Source organism: Monodelphis domestica, chromosome 2 (genome assembly GCF_027887165.1).
Source record: "Monodelphis domestica isolate mMonDom1 chromosome 2, mMonDom1.pri, whole genome shotgun sequence".
NCBI classification, from domain to species: domain Eukaryota; kingdom Metazoa; phylum Chordata; class Mammalia; order Didelphimorphia; family Didelphidae; genus Monodelphis; species Monodelphis domestica.
In genome coordinates this window covers 67,569,932-67,585,249 of record NC_077228.1, presented here as the reverse complement: position 1 = coordinate 67,585,249, position 15,318 = coordinate 67,569,932, and the positions used below count along the sequence as shown (strand labels likewise).

Sequence of the window (15,318 nt, the reverse complement as noted above, 5' to 3'; positions counted from 1 at the left end):
AAAGAATACCTCAAGTCACAGAAAATAGGCTACAAAAAGGGAGAAAAATATGACAAGTTGACATGTATTTGGAAACTAAAAAGTCATTTATTATAAGGGGGCAAGTAGATGGCTAAGTGGATAGCCAAGGCTAGAGAGAGGAGATCCTGGGTTCAAATTTGAACTCAGACACTTTCTAGCTATTTGACTCTGGGAAAATCACTTAACCCCCACTGCCTAGCCCTAACTGTTCTTCTGCTTTGGAACCAATACACAGTATTGATTTTAAGATGAAAGGGTTAAAAAAATATTCTAGTTTTAGTTAATACTGAAAAAAAAATTATGATGGTGCATAATTGTGGAGGGTCCTAGGGTCCTAAATGGCAGGAAAATTAAGAGAAAGGGGTGGTTGTTTGTACTTGGTGATCAAAGACATTTCCCTAAATGGATTACTTTAATAGCTACCTTATTTCTAAACTGCCTTGGTAGACTATTGTACAGAGTTAACAGAAGAATCAAAATGATCAATGTCATTTCTCTTGACTATTCAAAGTAATCTTGAACAATTCAAATAAATAGAATTAAAAGTGATAGTTAATGAACATATAGGTGAGGTGGTGGGGTGTATGTGTTTGTGTGTGTAAGCAAAGAAGAACAATAAAGGAATGAATTATGGTTCTGTTAATATCTTGTTACAAATATAGAGCATGTAGAAGTTCTAAAAATAAATTATTAGGTATCTTATATATTTTTTGAATTTAACTAGTTTATGTATTAGTCTTAGTAGGCAGATAGAACAATGGGCCAAGAAATATTTGAGAAGCCACCTTTGAAAAAAAGATTAAAAAAAAAAATAAGTTGGCACTTACCTTCTGTCTCAGCAAGGTCTTCAGTTTTTGCTCCCAAAATATTTGCAGCAATATTCACCATATTTAGAATGGCATCTAAATAGAATGAAACCAAAGAAATTTCTTAAAAACTCAAGTAGATTAAAAAATTTTAATAAATGTTTGTTAACCATGTTTGCTGCAATGACATTTTGGTACTGATAAAAGATTCCTTGTTCCATTTTCCAAAAACTGGCATATAACAACTTTCAAAATTTCAGGCATATAAATGTATCCTTTTATGCATACACATAAGGTCTTATGTACATAAATTTTGAAGTCTTACATTTTCCTTTAACATTCTTATAAGAAAATGACATAGTTAATGTTTCAAAAAATAGGTAAAAAATATGAAAATTGGGGCAGTTAGGTGGCTAAGTAAATAGAGAGCCAAACCTAAAGTTAAGAGGTCCTGGGTTCAAATATGGCTTCAGACATTTCCTAGTTGTGTGACCCTTAGCCCTAACTGCCTAGACTTTACTGCTCTTCCACTTTAGAACCAATACTTAGTATGGATTCTAAGACAGATAGGAAGGGTTAAAAAAGCAAAACAAAAATTAAAATTTCAAAACAAGGGAAAAAATGCTCCTAAACATGCTCCATTTACATAGTAAATGTATGCCAAATTATTAGTATATTGATTCCATTTGTTCAATCTCTAATATTTGCAAGGCATTGCAGAAAAAGTCTGTATTTTATGGAATGTTATAAATACAAAGTCCTTTAGCATGTGATTTTTCATTTTATCTTTAAAGCAACCCTGCTAACCAGGAAAGCAAGTTGTTATTACGCTCATTTTGTTAATAAGGAAACTGAAGCACAGAAAAGTTGCATTGTGTGACTTATCCAATATCACACAACAACTAAGTGTGGTGGAGCCAAGATTAAATTCTACATCTTCTAGTCCAAGGTTATTTCTCATTTTTCAAAAATGCCCTAAAAAAAAAAATCTAAATCCTAAAAAGGAGATAGCACAACTTTCTTCCTATGAAACTATCTATCTATCTATCTATCTATCTATCTACACACACACACACACACACACACACACACACACACACACACTCTCTCTCTCTCTATCTCTATGCTGGTTCTTAATTAATCTCTAAGCAATCATTCCTATAAAACAAGCCTCAGGAAAATGACTTGAAATATTTCAACTTTTCCCTTACAAAAGAATAGATTATTTTGTCACATGTTCATTCCACAGCTCATTATTATTTTGAAATGATTTAGAAGTTTAAATTCAGTTTTATCAGGGTTCACATTATAGACAAAAAAAAAGAGGAATATTTGATTCTTTATGGTAATTTCACTATGGATATGTCACTATTTCACATCCTATTAGCAATAAAAATCTCTATGTAATATAATCATTAGCCAATAGTCTTAGTTTACAGCATATATTGCAGTGTTTGTTCATATATAGGTACAAATATATAACAGGTATGTCATCATAATGTGTGCCTAATCTCAATATCTTTATTTAGATGGATCTGTGATTGATCCCAACTCTTCCCATTACCAACTCTTCCCATCCTTTGTGATACAGGTCCATAAGCTCCTATATCTCATATCTCTTCCTCTAAACCAGGAAGGGGCTAAGGGAGATGGGTGATATAAACAGTACTGTTAGGTTTTCTTAGGAAATAGGGTTAGTACACATATCTACTTTCATCCATTGGATGCTATATGCTCTTTTGTTTTTAATTCTCTCTTTCTCATCTAATACAGGTTTTGATCTTGGCATATTCGAATCTGGCCTCAGATACTTCCTGGCTGTGTGACCCTGGGCCATTCACTTAATCAGAACTGCCTAGCCCTTGCAGCTATTCTGTGTTAGAATTGACACTAAGACAGAAAGTAAGGAGTTAAAATTAAAAAATTTTTAAAAAGGTGCTGGTATAGTTGGCATCAACTGTAAACGGCTGGTTCAAGAATGACACATACTGGTAATAATCACTTTCTCTCTGTCCCTATTGATTCACCATTTTATTCCAAGATTTTTAATAATATGGTGACAAGTGGTCTAGTTGAGACTCTTTCTTTGAGTAGAGACTGATATCCATGCACAAGGCCACTGCTCAGCCTTTGGCCTCTCTTGTTTCTTACTCCTTAATTATGAATCATGTTTTTCCAACATAATTTTTTTCCTTCTTCAATTTGTGCAATTTCTCTTTCTTATCCTTTTACAAAGGACATATTGATTTAACTTGGAACTTTTTATTGAGTTGATCATAGATATTCCTTCTCATTCTTTTACAATTCATGTTGGTGCTAAAGGTGCAACTATCTTTACAATGATCTTTTGGCAATAAAAAAGGATCAAATGTTTCATAAAATATTTTTAACTACTTTTGTACAAATGGTAAAATCTATCCTATATCATCTTTTACTGGATTCTTTAAAGAGCATCTTCAATTCATTCTTCCATTTAGCATCAAATTCCTTGTCTTCTGTTTTACATATAGTGAGAATACTGATATGATTCAATTTCTGAATAATCACTTACTGGTAAATGGATTAGGATTTCACTCAGAGCCAACATATTAATATTCTAAATGTGGTTCTTAGAATACTCATTTTGCCCTGTCACCAACACACACCTATATCTTCCTCAGTCTCAAAAAACCATCACTTGATCTATCGTTTCCTACCGTCACCCCATATTACTCCTCCTTAATGGTCTAAACTCCATAAGAAGCCCATCTACAATCAGTGTCTCCACTTCCTTTTCTCTTTTATGATTCTCTATAGTATGGCTTACAACCTAGTCATTCAACCAAATTGTTCTCTCCAAAGTTAATTAAAAGTTAATCATGGACCAGTGAGGTGGCTCAGTCAGACCCAGTGACATGAAGTCCTGGATTATAGCTAAAGCTGAGCACATACTATGCTCAATTAGTATAATGATACCTCACTTACATCTTAAAACCAGTTTTTTCCCTTTACATACACTAACACCCTAATGCTCTCATAGTCTGCATTCCTTTCCCCTTTACTTTGTCATGCCATGTCCATCATTGTTGGTTCTGTATTTTATAGTATCCCTTTCCTCTTCTTAAAATCCTAACCAACTGAATTATCTTCAAAGATCAATTAAAATATCCTCCTTCCCTTCTTCTTTTACATCACTTCTTATCTATGGATGTAAGGACACCAAGAGTGTGTCACAGAAATTGTCGGAAGTTTCCAGGTGGGTCATAGTATGGAAAAATTTAGGAAGCACTACAAAGTGTCAGGGAAAAAATACTTACTTGTGGCAGAACCAAGAAGATTTTTTGAAGATTTGTCCTCACCAGTACTATAATCCAAAGGATAATCTGTTAAAAAAATTTTTATATAAAATGAATAATTAAAAATATATATATATATATATATATTACACATAAAAATTACACCATACCAACAACTCAAGTCATAGAGAATCAAAAATAAAATAACTAGGAACATCAAAATACTGGGAAAAAATCAACAAGTATTTAATAAGTAATAAGTACCTCCTATTAAGTACCCAAATACATTTAGAGCAGGGAATATAAAAGCAAAAATCAAGTGGTTCCTATTTTAATATATAATATTATATATAATGTATGAATGACAATGCATATACAAACATACCAGATAAATACAAAGTTATGGGAAGAGGGACATCAGGAAAGAGAAAGGGGGTGGGAAAGATCAAGGAAGATTTTATATAAAACATAAGTATCTGAGCTGAATTTTGAAGGAAGCAAAAGATTCAAGAGGTAGACTTGAAGAATAATCATTTCAGGCATTGTTCAGTTATTTCAGTTATGTCTGACTCTTCATGACCCCACTGGGTCAGAGATACTGGAATGATATGCCATCCCCTTATCCAGATCATTTTAACAGATGAGGTAACCGAGGCAAACAGGGTTAAATGACTTGCCCATAGACACCTAGCATCTGAGACCGAATTTGAACTCAAGCCTTCCTGACTCCAAGCCTGGCATTCTACCCACTTTAGCATCTAGCGTCCTTCATTTTGGGTATGAGCAATAACTAATGGAAAATCACAGAGATAGGAGATGTTGTAGCATATGTAAGGAATAGCAAGACCCTACATTTAGTAGTAGTATAATGAGTAAGAAAGGTATATGCTATAGCATGCCTTTATAAGGCTGGAATGGCAGACTTGATCTAATTGGTAAAGGGCTTTAAATACCAAAGAAGAGTTTAAATTTGATCCTAAAGGCAATCGGATGTCATTAGTTTACTAAAAAGGAAAGTGACACAATCAGACAAACAGAGTTTAAGAAAATCACTATTGTTGCTTTGTGGATTGTAGAATGGATTAGGGACATAAGGTAGGGATACCATTAAGAGCTACTGCAATATTCCAAATGAGAAGTCGGTCAATAAGCATTGATTAAGCACCTACTATGAGCTGGGCACTAGGGATACAAAGAAAGGCCTGAGACAGTCCCTGACCACAAGGAGCTCCCATACTAATGGAGCGATGAAGGACTGAACAAGGGCAATGGCAATATGAGGAGACAACAGATGGGGTAAGAGAGAAAGTAGAGTTAACAAAATCTGTTTAGAAATGTGGGAGAAAGTTAAATAAAGAGTTGAAGATTAATGCTCAGATTAAAAACCTAAGCAGCTAGGTGGTACAGAGGATAAAGTGCGGAGCTTGGAGTCAGGAAAATCTGGGGTCAAATCTGGTCTCAGACACTTTAGTAGATGTGTGATCTTGAACAAGTCACTTAACTTCTGTTTGCCTCTATTCCCTCATCAGTAAAATGGGGATCATAATGGCACTGACTTCTCAAGGTTATTGTGACAATCAAATGAGATATTTGTAAAATGTTTAACATGGTGCCTGGCATATAGTAGGTACTTAATATTTCCTTCCTTCCTCCCTCCCTCCCTTCCAGGAGGAGGAGGATAGCCTAACAAAAATTGGCAAATCTAGAAAGTAGTTGGGGGGTGGCTGACAGACAATGCATTGGGTTTGAAACTTATTGGACATCTAATTTGAAAAATACAAGAGACAACTGGAAATGAGTGACAAACTCAAGAAAAGAGCTATATATAGTGATCTATAGAGATGATAATTGAACCAACAAGAGATAGTAAGGCCACCAAATGAGAAGATGTAAAAAGAGAGAATACAGGACAGAATTTGGGGATACAATTATAAGTAGAGGCCTTGAATATAGACAATGCAAAGCAATATTTCCTTAAATTATATGTGACTATATAAAAAGGGAATTGAACCAGGTGTTCTATAAAATCTCTTCTAAAGTTTAAGTTCTGTAAAGTTACAAATGCCCAGTGCTTATTAAAATCTTTATATGCTTTTCATTGTCTATATTCAAGGCCTCTACTTATAATGTGTGTCCAAGTGATTGGGTAGCAAGGTAATAAATAACACATCTGACTCAGCAGTGTGGATAGGGCCCTGGGGCTGCAGTCAAAAGGCCTGGTTCAAAAAAACTAACTATGGGACTGTGGGCAAGTGACTTAATCTGGCTGTGCCTCAGATACAGACACACACAGAGCTCATGCAGGAAAATTAAAATTAAATTCAAGGAAGTAAACATGGATAAAATTTGACAAGGAAAAAAACTTAAATAAAACATACTAGTATTGACCCCCCAAAAAAGGTTAAAAAATAAAAATAAAGACAAGTAAGCGCCATACATTTGGCTGCTTTCCAAAAATGCAAAACCAGGATCACTCAGTAATATTTTTAAGTGATGAAGATTAAAGGAAAAGTGACCTACCATAGTCCTCATCAAATAGCTCTTGTCTCTCTAACTGGTACTGAGAATCAGCAATTTCTTCATATTCTTCAACCATGCTGGTGCCAAATACCCTAAAAACATCAATTTATAATAAAGAGATTCTCAAAATAAAGCATAAAAAGCTTATTTTAATAAAAGCACATAAACAAATTATCTAATAATGATGTTAATAAAATTTTGCTAGTTTAAGAATGTCTTCTTGACAATTAAAAGCTTTTGAAAACTTTTTACAATTAAAATGTTAAATTCCTACAATATAAAACACTTGGAATCTAACTAAAATGTTTTGAATATAATTTCTTCCAAATATTTAATCAGGAAAACATGAACTCAACTAACCCCAAAATGAATTTGAAGATTCCAGCTTTACAAAACTCTTAAAATCCTAGTTTAACAATGTTCCTTGCTATCTATGCAAATATAAAATTTATTTCCCTTTAAATGATGCAATTAAAATAAATATATTGATTTTATTTTAAAAAGTAATTATGAAATATTTTCAAGGCCTCAAACTCTTCAAAAAAAAACCCGAGTGTTTACTTTTCTCCTAGGACATACATTTTGTACATTACCTTATAAGGCTTAATGGGCAAAAGTGTTCTGATCCAAAATGTGATAGCAACTCCACCTAAAGGATAAAAGTACTTAAAAAATGGAAACCCAGAAATGCTTAATCTTATTATAATTCAATATAATAGAACCAAGTTTTACACTTGCAATATTTCCACATGGTAAACATTCCAAGAAAGTGGGAGAGGAAGGAGAAGAGGAAAAGGCAAAGAGAGTCTTGGAAACTTGTTTTGCCATGCAATTAAGATGGTGAGCTGCAATATACCAAGCTCTATGCATTCAACATTCCAAAAGAGAAGGTCGCTAACCTTTATGTATTTGATGAACATCTGAAGCAAGAGAAAGGAAAAGAAAAAGATATCAGTACAAAAGTCTAGATAACATGCTAAAAGCAACTTTAAATATTTTTCAATTACATTTTATGGAGAAAGTATAGAAAGAAATGTATTATAATGGATAAAGTTGTAGTACTCTTATTCTGAATGGAAATTCCAACTATAGTCTTGATTTTTATCATTACTATTTATAAATATAATTTAATAATATGTGCCTTAATGTCTATGTTAAAATAAATTAAATTTTATAATTCTCAAATGTTTGGTTACTTTAGTTAAAATGATCTCTATTGGCCATATTTAGGTTGTTGAAATTACATACAAGTTGAAAAATCTCATTAATAACTTATTAGATGCACAAATATTTTATTTTCCTATTAGTGAAAATGTATTTTAATCCCATAATAGCACATACAAATGAAATGGCCAGGTTTTTTATAGCTACTTTTACTATATCAGCAGCTACTTTTCCTTCATGAACTCATTTTACACATTCCACAGGTGTAAACATATTAAGATTATTGTCTAACATGCAAGATTGTCTACGCCATGCCATTCTATTTTGAAGAAATAAGTCTTAGGCAAAGTAATGACAAAGCCAAAATAGATAAAGCATAATTTTTTTGATATGGCATACTAAGTATCCCTTTAAGCATGATTTACTAATTTTTAAATATTGGTGATACTGGAAGATATATAGTAAAACTGCATTTGCAACACACAAAACATTTTAAAAGAACTGTTTATTGAGACTTCCCAAATTTTGTTCATTTGGGTTGGTTAAAGAAAATCGGTACAATTCTAAAACTCCAGATTTTATAGATAAAGAAACTGAGGCACAGAGAGATTAAGAGATGGTAACACAATATTAGGGGTAGAATTTGAAACTAGGTATTTTCACTCAAGTTAACATTTTCCCACTAAACTAGGTATACATCTGACTAATATCAGTTGAGAACAAGAGATAACCGGTTCTGACAATTTAGACCCAGTTTAAACAAAACTAAAAACGTTGTGGGTCATTCTGCAAAAATGATGAACACTGAAATTCACCAAAGCTTCAGGTATTGAAAAGGGGATAATCTATTGAATGACTGATCAACTTGGGTAGTAAATTTTGAAACAAAAACGAATTTATTGCTAAAAGTGTACTTTTACATTTAATAATATAAACAACACAAAACTACTATATTAGTCATGTCAACATTTTGCCTTTACTGAATTGTCATTACATAATAGTATCAAAACCATTTAAGAAAAATAAAATTTTAAACTTTTAGGCTAAGACTACGAATACTACAAGTTTACCCGTTTGTAGATGCCAAATACATGCTAAGCAAACAGTAAAACACCCAGAAGACTATTAGCTAGCTAAAATTATTAAAAGAATAGTAGAAGTGATCAATACAATTGCCATTAAAAAAAAGTCACTATACTAAACATAACAGCGATTTCAAAGTTTGAAGCTATGGACAGAAAAGTGGGGAAAGGCAAGGTTGTTGTCTCAAATCTAACTTTAACTATGATTTTATTACTTTAACTAGGAGAGAGTGGAAAAGGAATATTTAAAAAAACCCTTTAAAGATAGAACATCAAATTAAGATTTTCACATGCAACATATTTCACACACATACATATGTGTGTGTATATATAACTGATTTTTACAACATCCTCCTACTTTGTTTAAATTATCTACATTTTTATTTTTAATAAAATTATTATGTAAAATAGTTTCATTATTGTTGTAGCCTAGGACTCTAGGGAACTCCAAATTAAACAACTAAAGAAGTCAGGTGGAAGAAAAGGATATTTTAAATATTACTGCTTTTAAATGATGATTGGAATGATCAAAATTTCAGATTCTAACAGATCTGCTTTATCATTAACAGCAAAATATTAAAAAAAGGATTGGGAAGAGTTTAGATATTATGCAAATGGGCATAGTAAATTTCCTTGAATAATTATTTTCAAATATTTATACAGGAAGCAGATCTATGGAAAGTCAGCCTTGAAGAAATAAAAACTAATTTGTCACTTTATCATGTTCACCAGAGATAATAAAATGAACTCCTTCTGGTTTTCACTCTGCCCCATGAAAGAGGCAAGAATATATATTTTTAATTCAATGATTAAATGATACAATATGTGCTGAATTTTAGTTTTTTAAAATAAGAATAGTCACATTTTCATTACCAAATGCAATGTTCTTTTACAAATTATTTTACCTTGACATATTTCGCATACATCTGTTCATCTAACGGGAAACTCTGAACAGTCCTCTCATCTCTACCATGAAAAGTGCCCAATTTAATCCATTTATTTGTTGGATATCTGGAAAACATATATATCCCCCGAAAAGGAGTAATACTTAGCATATTACATCATAAGCTATAGATCAAGTTTTTGTCTTTTTTTCTATCCAAGGTGACATTGATTTATTATAGTATAATCATGCCAACATCTTGTGTCTTAAGAGATCTTTTGCTACACGTATGCTAATCAGTGCTAAAGTACCTGGTAGAAAAAATCTGAAAGTACCAGAGTAAGTAGTGCAAGTAATTCTTAGACAATATGAATTTACCAGATGGCTGCAAGAGTGAGCATAAGATAAATTTGGGTCATTTATAAGGAGGTGTCAATGACATTAATGTAACCATGGAAGATAGTCATGGATATATGGAACATATTTACTCTACATCACTCCTTGGTTTCAACTTCACAGAATAAGATGATACCATATTGGTATACCTTGAGGATAAAAACTATTTTTCTTTTCTTATTTGTGACCCCAGTGCTTAGAACAGTGTTGGCATATAGTGGGCACTTAATAAATATTTAATGAATCAAAATGGCAGTAGCATAATCAATGAGTAAATTGCTTCTGCATTATATAGGGAGAATGTGGAAAGAGGAAAGAAAAGAAATGGGGAGTAGAAACAAAGTTATCATAATCACATTTAAGTTTGGAAGAGGTATACAATTATAAGAAAAAAAAATAGTCTAAAATTCAGACTTCCAAAAGAGGTAAAAAGGGGTGATAACTGTACTGTCAATAGACACCTCAAAAATATGTCTTAGTATGCAAAATGTATATGTAATGATGATATATTACTTCTATAAAATGAGGTACTGGCCATGAGAAGAAATTTAAAAAGTGGTGATTTAGGTTTTAAGAGAACCTACCTGTCACTAATAGACACCAAAAAATCTTTAGGAGTAGATGAAAATAATTCATAATTTGCAATGTCAAACTGCTTTACTTGAATTGGTTCACAGAGTTCAATAACAAACCTTTAAAGAAAACAGAAATTATCTGAATAAAATATTTACCAAAAATCATTATCAAAATAGTTTTTAATTTTTTTCCCTTTAGAATAAAAAACAATAAAATATATATTAACATGCCATTCCATTTCCAAAAGCAACAAGACTTAAAGGAACTCTTAGTTTGGGAAGTGATCAGTAACCTGAGTGAATTCACATGGTTTTATATAAGAGAAACCCATAATTCTTTTCCATGAATTCTATTAGTTCACAAAAAAAGTTGCTTTTTCTTTTACCTTATATATGTGCATTAACTCCAGAAAATATTCCTTAAAACAAATTTAAATTTGTGCAGTTATTTGCAGAATGATTTTTAAATAGCTGTCAATAAACCTACTCCATTAATCCACTTTTGAAAACATTATTCACCCTGTAAGACCTGCTTAGAAGGTATTTTGAAAATATCTCTGCCATGCTTATCTTGTCTACTAGAACAAATCAATAGTATTTCTAGAGTACTAACTACTATCTAATCCAGTGATAATCTAGGCAACATGAGGTACAAAGTAAATCAGTCTTTACCCACAAGAACTTAATACAAAGTTACAGAAAAAAATATGACATGAGAGTTGAGAAGGTATGTATTTCCTGAGCATACAAACATTTGAAAAACGTAGTTAAGAACTGAACTGTCTGTGATTTAGTTTTAGGTTTGTTTTGAATTTCAAAAGTATGACTGAATAGAGAAAAAAAATCCCTAAGTAAACAGATGAAGCAAATTGAACCATTCACAAAATCGAGGAACACCTAGGTTCAAGCCTTAACTCTAAAGCATTCTGGCTGAGAAATGCTAAGAGAGTTCCAGTTTTTCTCAGCACTATACAGAATTAGCAAAGGCAGAAGTTCTTAAATCTTGGGGGTCATGGACCCTGTCAAAAATTTGATGAAATTTACAGACCTTGAGAAAGTTTTAAATATATAAAATAATATAATATAAATTCAATTATAAACACTTAAATATCACATTCTTGTACTCTCTGAAATTTATCCAAAATACAGATATCAAAATATTTAAAGAACAAGTTCACAGACCTCAGGTGAAGAATCCCTGATTTAGATCTAGGTAGCTCAACATGATTTATGTGTTTATATATAGCTTGAAATAGATATACATATCTATGTAGACTGCATATCATATTTGGCTTTTGATTCAAGCAGCATAAGAAAATTAGGAATTTAGAACATATTAATGTATACATGCTATAATTATATAGTATCATTTACCTAAAAGCAGCTCACTTATAATTCAGTATTGGCCAATAAACAGAAGCAATGGATGGCTAATAATTGGATTTTTAGATGTGCTAAATCTTAGGAATTCTTTTTTAAATTTCAGTAATAATTTGGACATGGTAGCTATGTGATACAGTAGAGAATCAGATCTCTGGAGTCTAGAGGTCCTGGGTTCAAATCCAATAGCAGACACTTTGTAGTTTTGTCATCCTTAAAACCAATTGCCTAGCCCCTGTCCTTCTGTGCTAGAGTTGTTATTGGAACAGAAAGTAGAAATTAAAAAAAATACTAATAATGATGACTATGTTTGTTTAATATATTGAGAATAATAAAATGGTCAGAATGAACTCAAAATATTATAACTCAAAAAACCGAGTTTAAAGTTTAATGATGAGAATTTGGGGATAATTTATCCTTTAAAATAAAAACCACATCACATTTTTTTAAAATATATTTTATTTGATCATTTCCAAGCATTATTCGTTAAAGACATAGATCATTTTCTTTTCCTCCCCCCCACCCCCCCATAGCCGACGCGTAAGTCCACTGGGCATTAGCCACATCACATTTTTAAAAATGGAGCAGGAAGCTCTTTTGAAAAAATGTGTTTGAAAGATATTGCAGGTACAGATGACTAGAGGCTAAATATAAGTGTCATTTTTAAAAAATGTAATAGCTATGAAAAATAAGGAACAAGAAAATCCAATGTTTTTCTCTTCTGATATAATAAGCCTTGAGAGTCCTAGATTACATTCTATCTCAAACCCACAAATAAAACAAAATGATATGGCTTATAAAAATAATTTGCTAATTATCTCAATTAGTATACTTGCTAATTCCCTAGCATTTCCTAAGAATCTACCATGCTCTCACCAAACAATTTTAATCACTTTTTTATCTATAGTAATTTTTTTCTTATTGCTATTGTTAATATTTCCAAAATTACATCAAATGATAGTGGGGACAATAAGCAATATTGTTTTACTCCTGTATTTATTGAAAAAGTTTCTAGTATATTCCTATTAAATAGGATGCTTGCTTTCAGTTTTACACCATTTTATATTCATGTGTGTGTGTGTGTGTGTGTGTGTGTGTGTGTGTGTGTGTGTGTGTGTGTGTGTGTGTGTTGTTATGTGGGCTTGTTCTGCTCAAGAGGCACCAGCAGAGGGGTTTTGCAAGATCTGCAAACCCAGGGATCCAGAGATGGCAATAGCCAGCTGCCCCAAGGAATTCACAGACTTGTCACTTGGGGGGGGGGGGGGGGGGGGTTGGATATCAAGGATAGCCTGTATCCTGTCTCAAGACAGTTTACAGGTACCAGAAAACAGAACATAGCCCTTGTATGTAACAGAGGTTGCACAGATTTGTGCCTTCTTGGCAGAGAGCCGATATCCCAGCCATCAGAGAAGTGAAAGGAAATCCAAAGTGGCCTGAAAACAGGAGTCATAAGAGTCACTGACCAGGAGCAAATCATCTACATATTGAAGAAGTGATACAGATGGGTGGCCTTGGTGATAGGGCAAGAGATCCTTTGCCAGAGCTTCTCTAAAAAGGGTGGGGGAATTTTTGAACCCTTGTCCATGTGAGTTGACCAGTGTACCCCTCTCCTGGGGGTCTTTCAAAGGCAAAGAGAAGCTGGCTGGGAGGGGCCAGTGGGATAAAGAAGATGTCCTTTAAATCTAAGATAGAGTAATAGATTCAGGGGGAGGAGGTGTGGGGGGGGGGGGCAAAAGGCTGAGGAGGGTGTAGGGGTTAGGCACCACAGAGTACACTGTTTCAACCTGAACTAGACAATAATCAATGGAGCCAGGCTTTTTAACAGGAAGCAGGGGGGTATGCCAAGGGGATTGACAAGGTACCAGAATCCCTGCAGATAGGAGGCAATCATACACATATATAAAAATAAAAAGATTCCTCTATTATCTATGGTTTGTGGAGTTCTTTAACATTAACATTGTTTTACTATGTCAAAGACTTTTCCTGCATCTATTTAAATAATCATGTGATTTTGTATGTTTCTTGTTTTCAATATTATGCTGCTTATTTTCCTAATACTGAACCATCCTGGTTTCTTATTCCTGGTATACATCCAACTAGGTCTTAATAGAATGATTTATTGGATTAAACACATTAATTTGAAAAGATTTTTACTTTTAAAGTTTTTTAGTAAATATACATTGATGTTATCAAGACTATCACTTTCTTTTGTTTTATCCTTCCCAAATCTGGGTATCAGGACTATTTTTGGTAGCTTATAACAGAGTATAGTAGATTCTGATAACTCTTTTTATTGCTTTAGATTTTGGTTTGATTTCACTTTATTCATTTGCTGTTTTGTTCATATGATTTTCAACCTTCTTCTGTCAAGTTGCAAGTTCCAAAAACCCCTCAAAAAATCAATAGCATTTCAGGGCAGTTAGGTGGCTCAGTGGGAAAAAGGTTAGACCTGGAAATAGGAGATTCTGAGTTCAAATTTGAACTTAAGGCACTTCCTAGCTTTGTGACTCTGGGCAAGTCACTTAACCCCAAGTGGCTAGTCCTTACCACTCTTTTGCCTTGGAATCAATAATTGGTATTGCTTCTAAGACAGAAGGGTAAGGGTAATAAAATTCAGTAAGACTTAATAGAAAGGGAAATTCTATTCAAAGTAACTACAAAGGCTTGGGGATCAAAAATGCCAAAGCCCACAAAACATCTGAATAGATTCAAATGTAAATTTTAAAAACTTAAAAGTATAAAATATGAATAAAGTACAACTTAAACAGCTAGAGGAATATTTGGTGCTCATTACTAGGCCATAACAAAATAATAAAAATGACAACACTATGGAAGTTAATTCATACTTTTAATCCTCTGCCACATTATCAAAAGGATATTTTACAGAATTCATTAAAATAATAAATTCATTTGGAGAAAAATAAAAGCTCTAGACTATTAAGGAAAATGAAAAAGGTATGTAGGAGATGAGTGCTTCTAGAACGAAAAACTAGATTATTAAGCTGTATTATCAAAACTTTGTGATATTGGTTTAAAAACAGATCAATGGAATAGACAACAGATGAGAGAATTAAAAACAACAGAACTCAACAACTGAATGTTCAGTAAACCAAAAACAAACAAAAAACCCAATAACTCCCTAAGAAAGCACTAAACCATCAATCTAAAAGAAATTAGTCCTAGACCAGCCTAGGTAAACATTTGGCATGAATGGGC

General features: G+C 32.7%; 1 protein-coding gene across 6 annotated transcripts in view; it reads right to left on the bottom strand.

The window, feature by feature from the left end:
• The window catches only part of SUCO (SUN domain containing ossification factor), a 100,797-nt gene that overhangs the window by 17,386 nt on the left and 68,093 nt on the right, over positions 1-15,318 (bottom strand). For 5 of the 6 annotated variants that reach the window (XR_461296.3, XM_007480793.3, XM_007480795.2 and 2 more), the window contains exons 10-16: positions 10,732-10,839; positions 9,774-9,879; positions 7,522-7,542; positions 7,216-7,271; positions 6,623-6,714; positions 4,124-4,189; positions 849-923 (exon numbers count right to left, since the gene is read on the bottom strand). Coding sequence is in view for 5 of the 6 variants with exons in the window: in XM_007480793.3 (XP_007480855.2) it covers positions 849-923; positions 4,124-4,189; positions 6,623-6,714; positions 7,216-7,271; positions 7,522-7,542; positions 9,774-9,879; positions 10,732-10,839 (524 nt within the window). In the remaining variant the exon portion in view is untranslated. The remainder of the gene's footprint in view (positions 1-848; positions 924-4,123; positions 4,190-6,622; positions 6,715-7,215; positions 7,272-7,521; positions 7,543-9,773; positions 9,880-10,731; positions 10,840-15,318) is intronic. The other variant, XM_007480791.3, reaches the window with a different exon arrangement.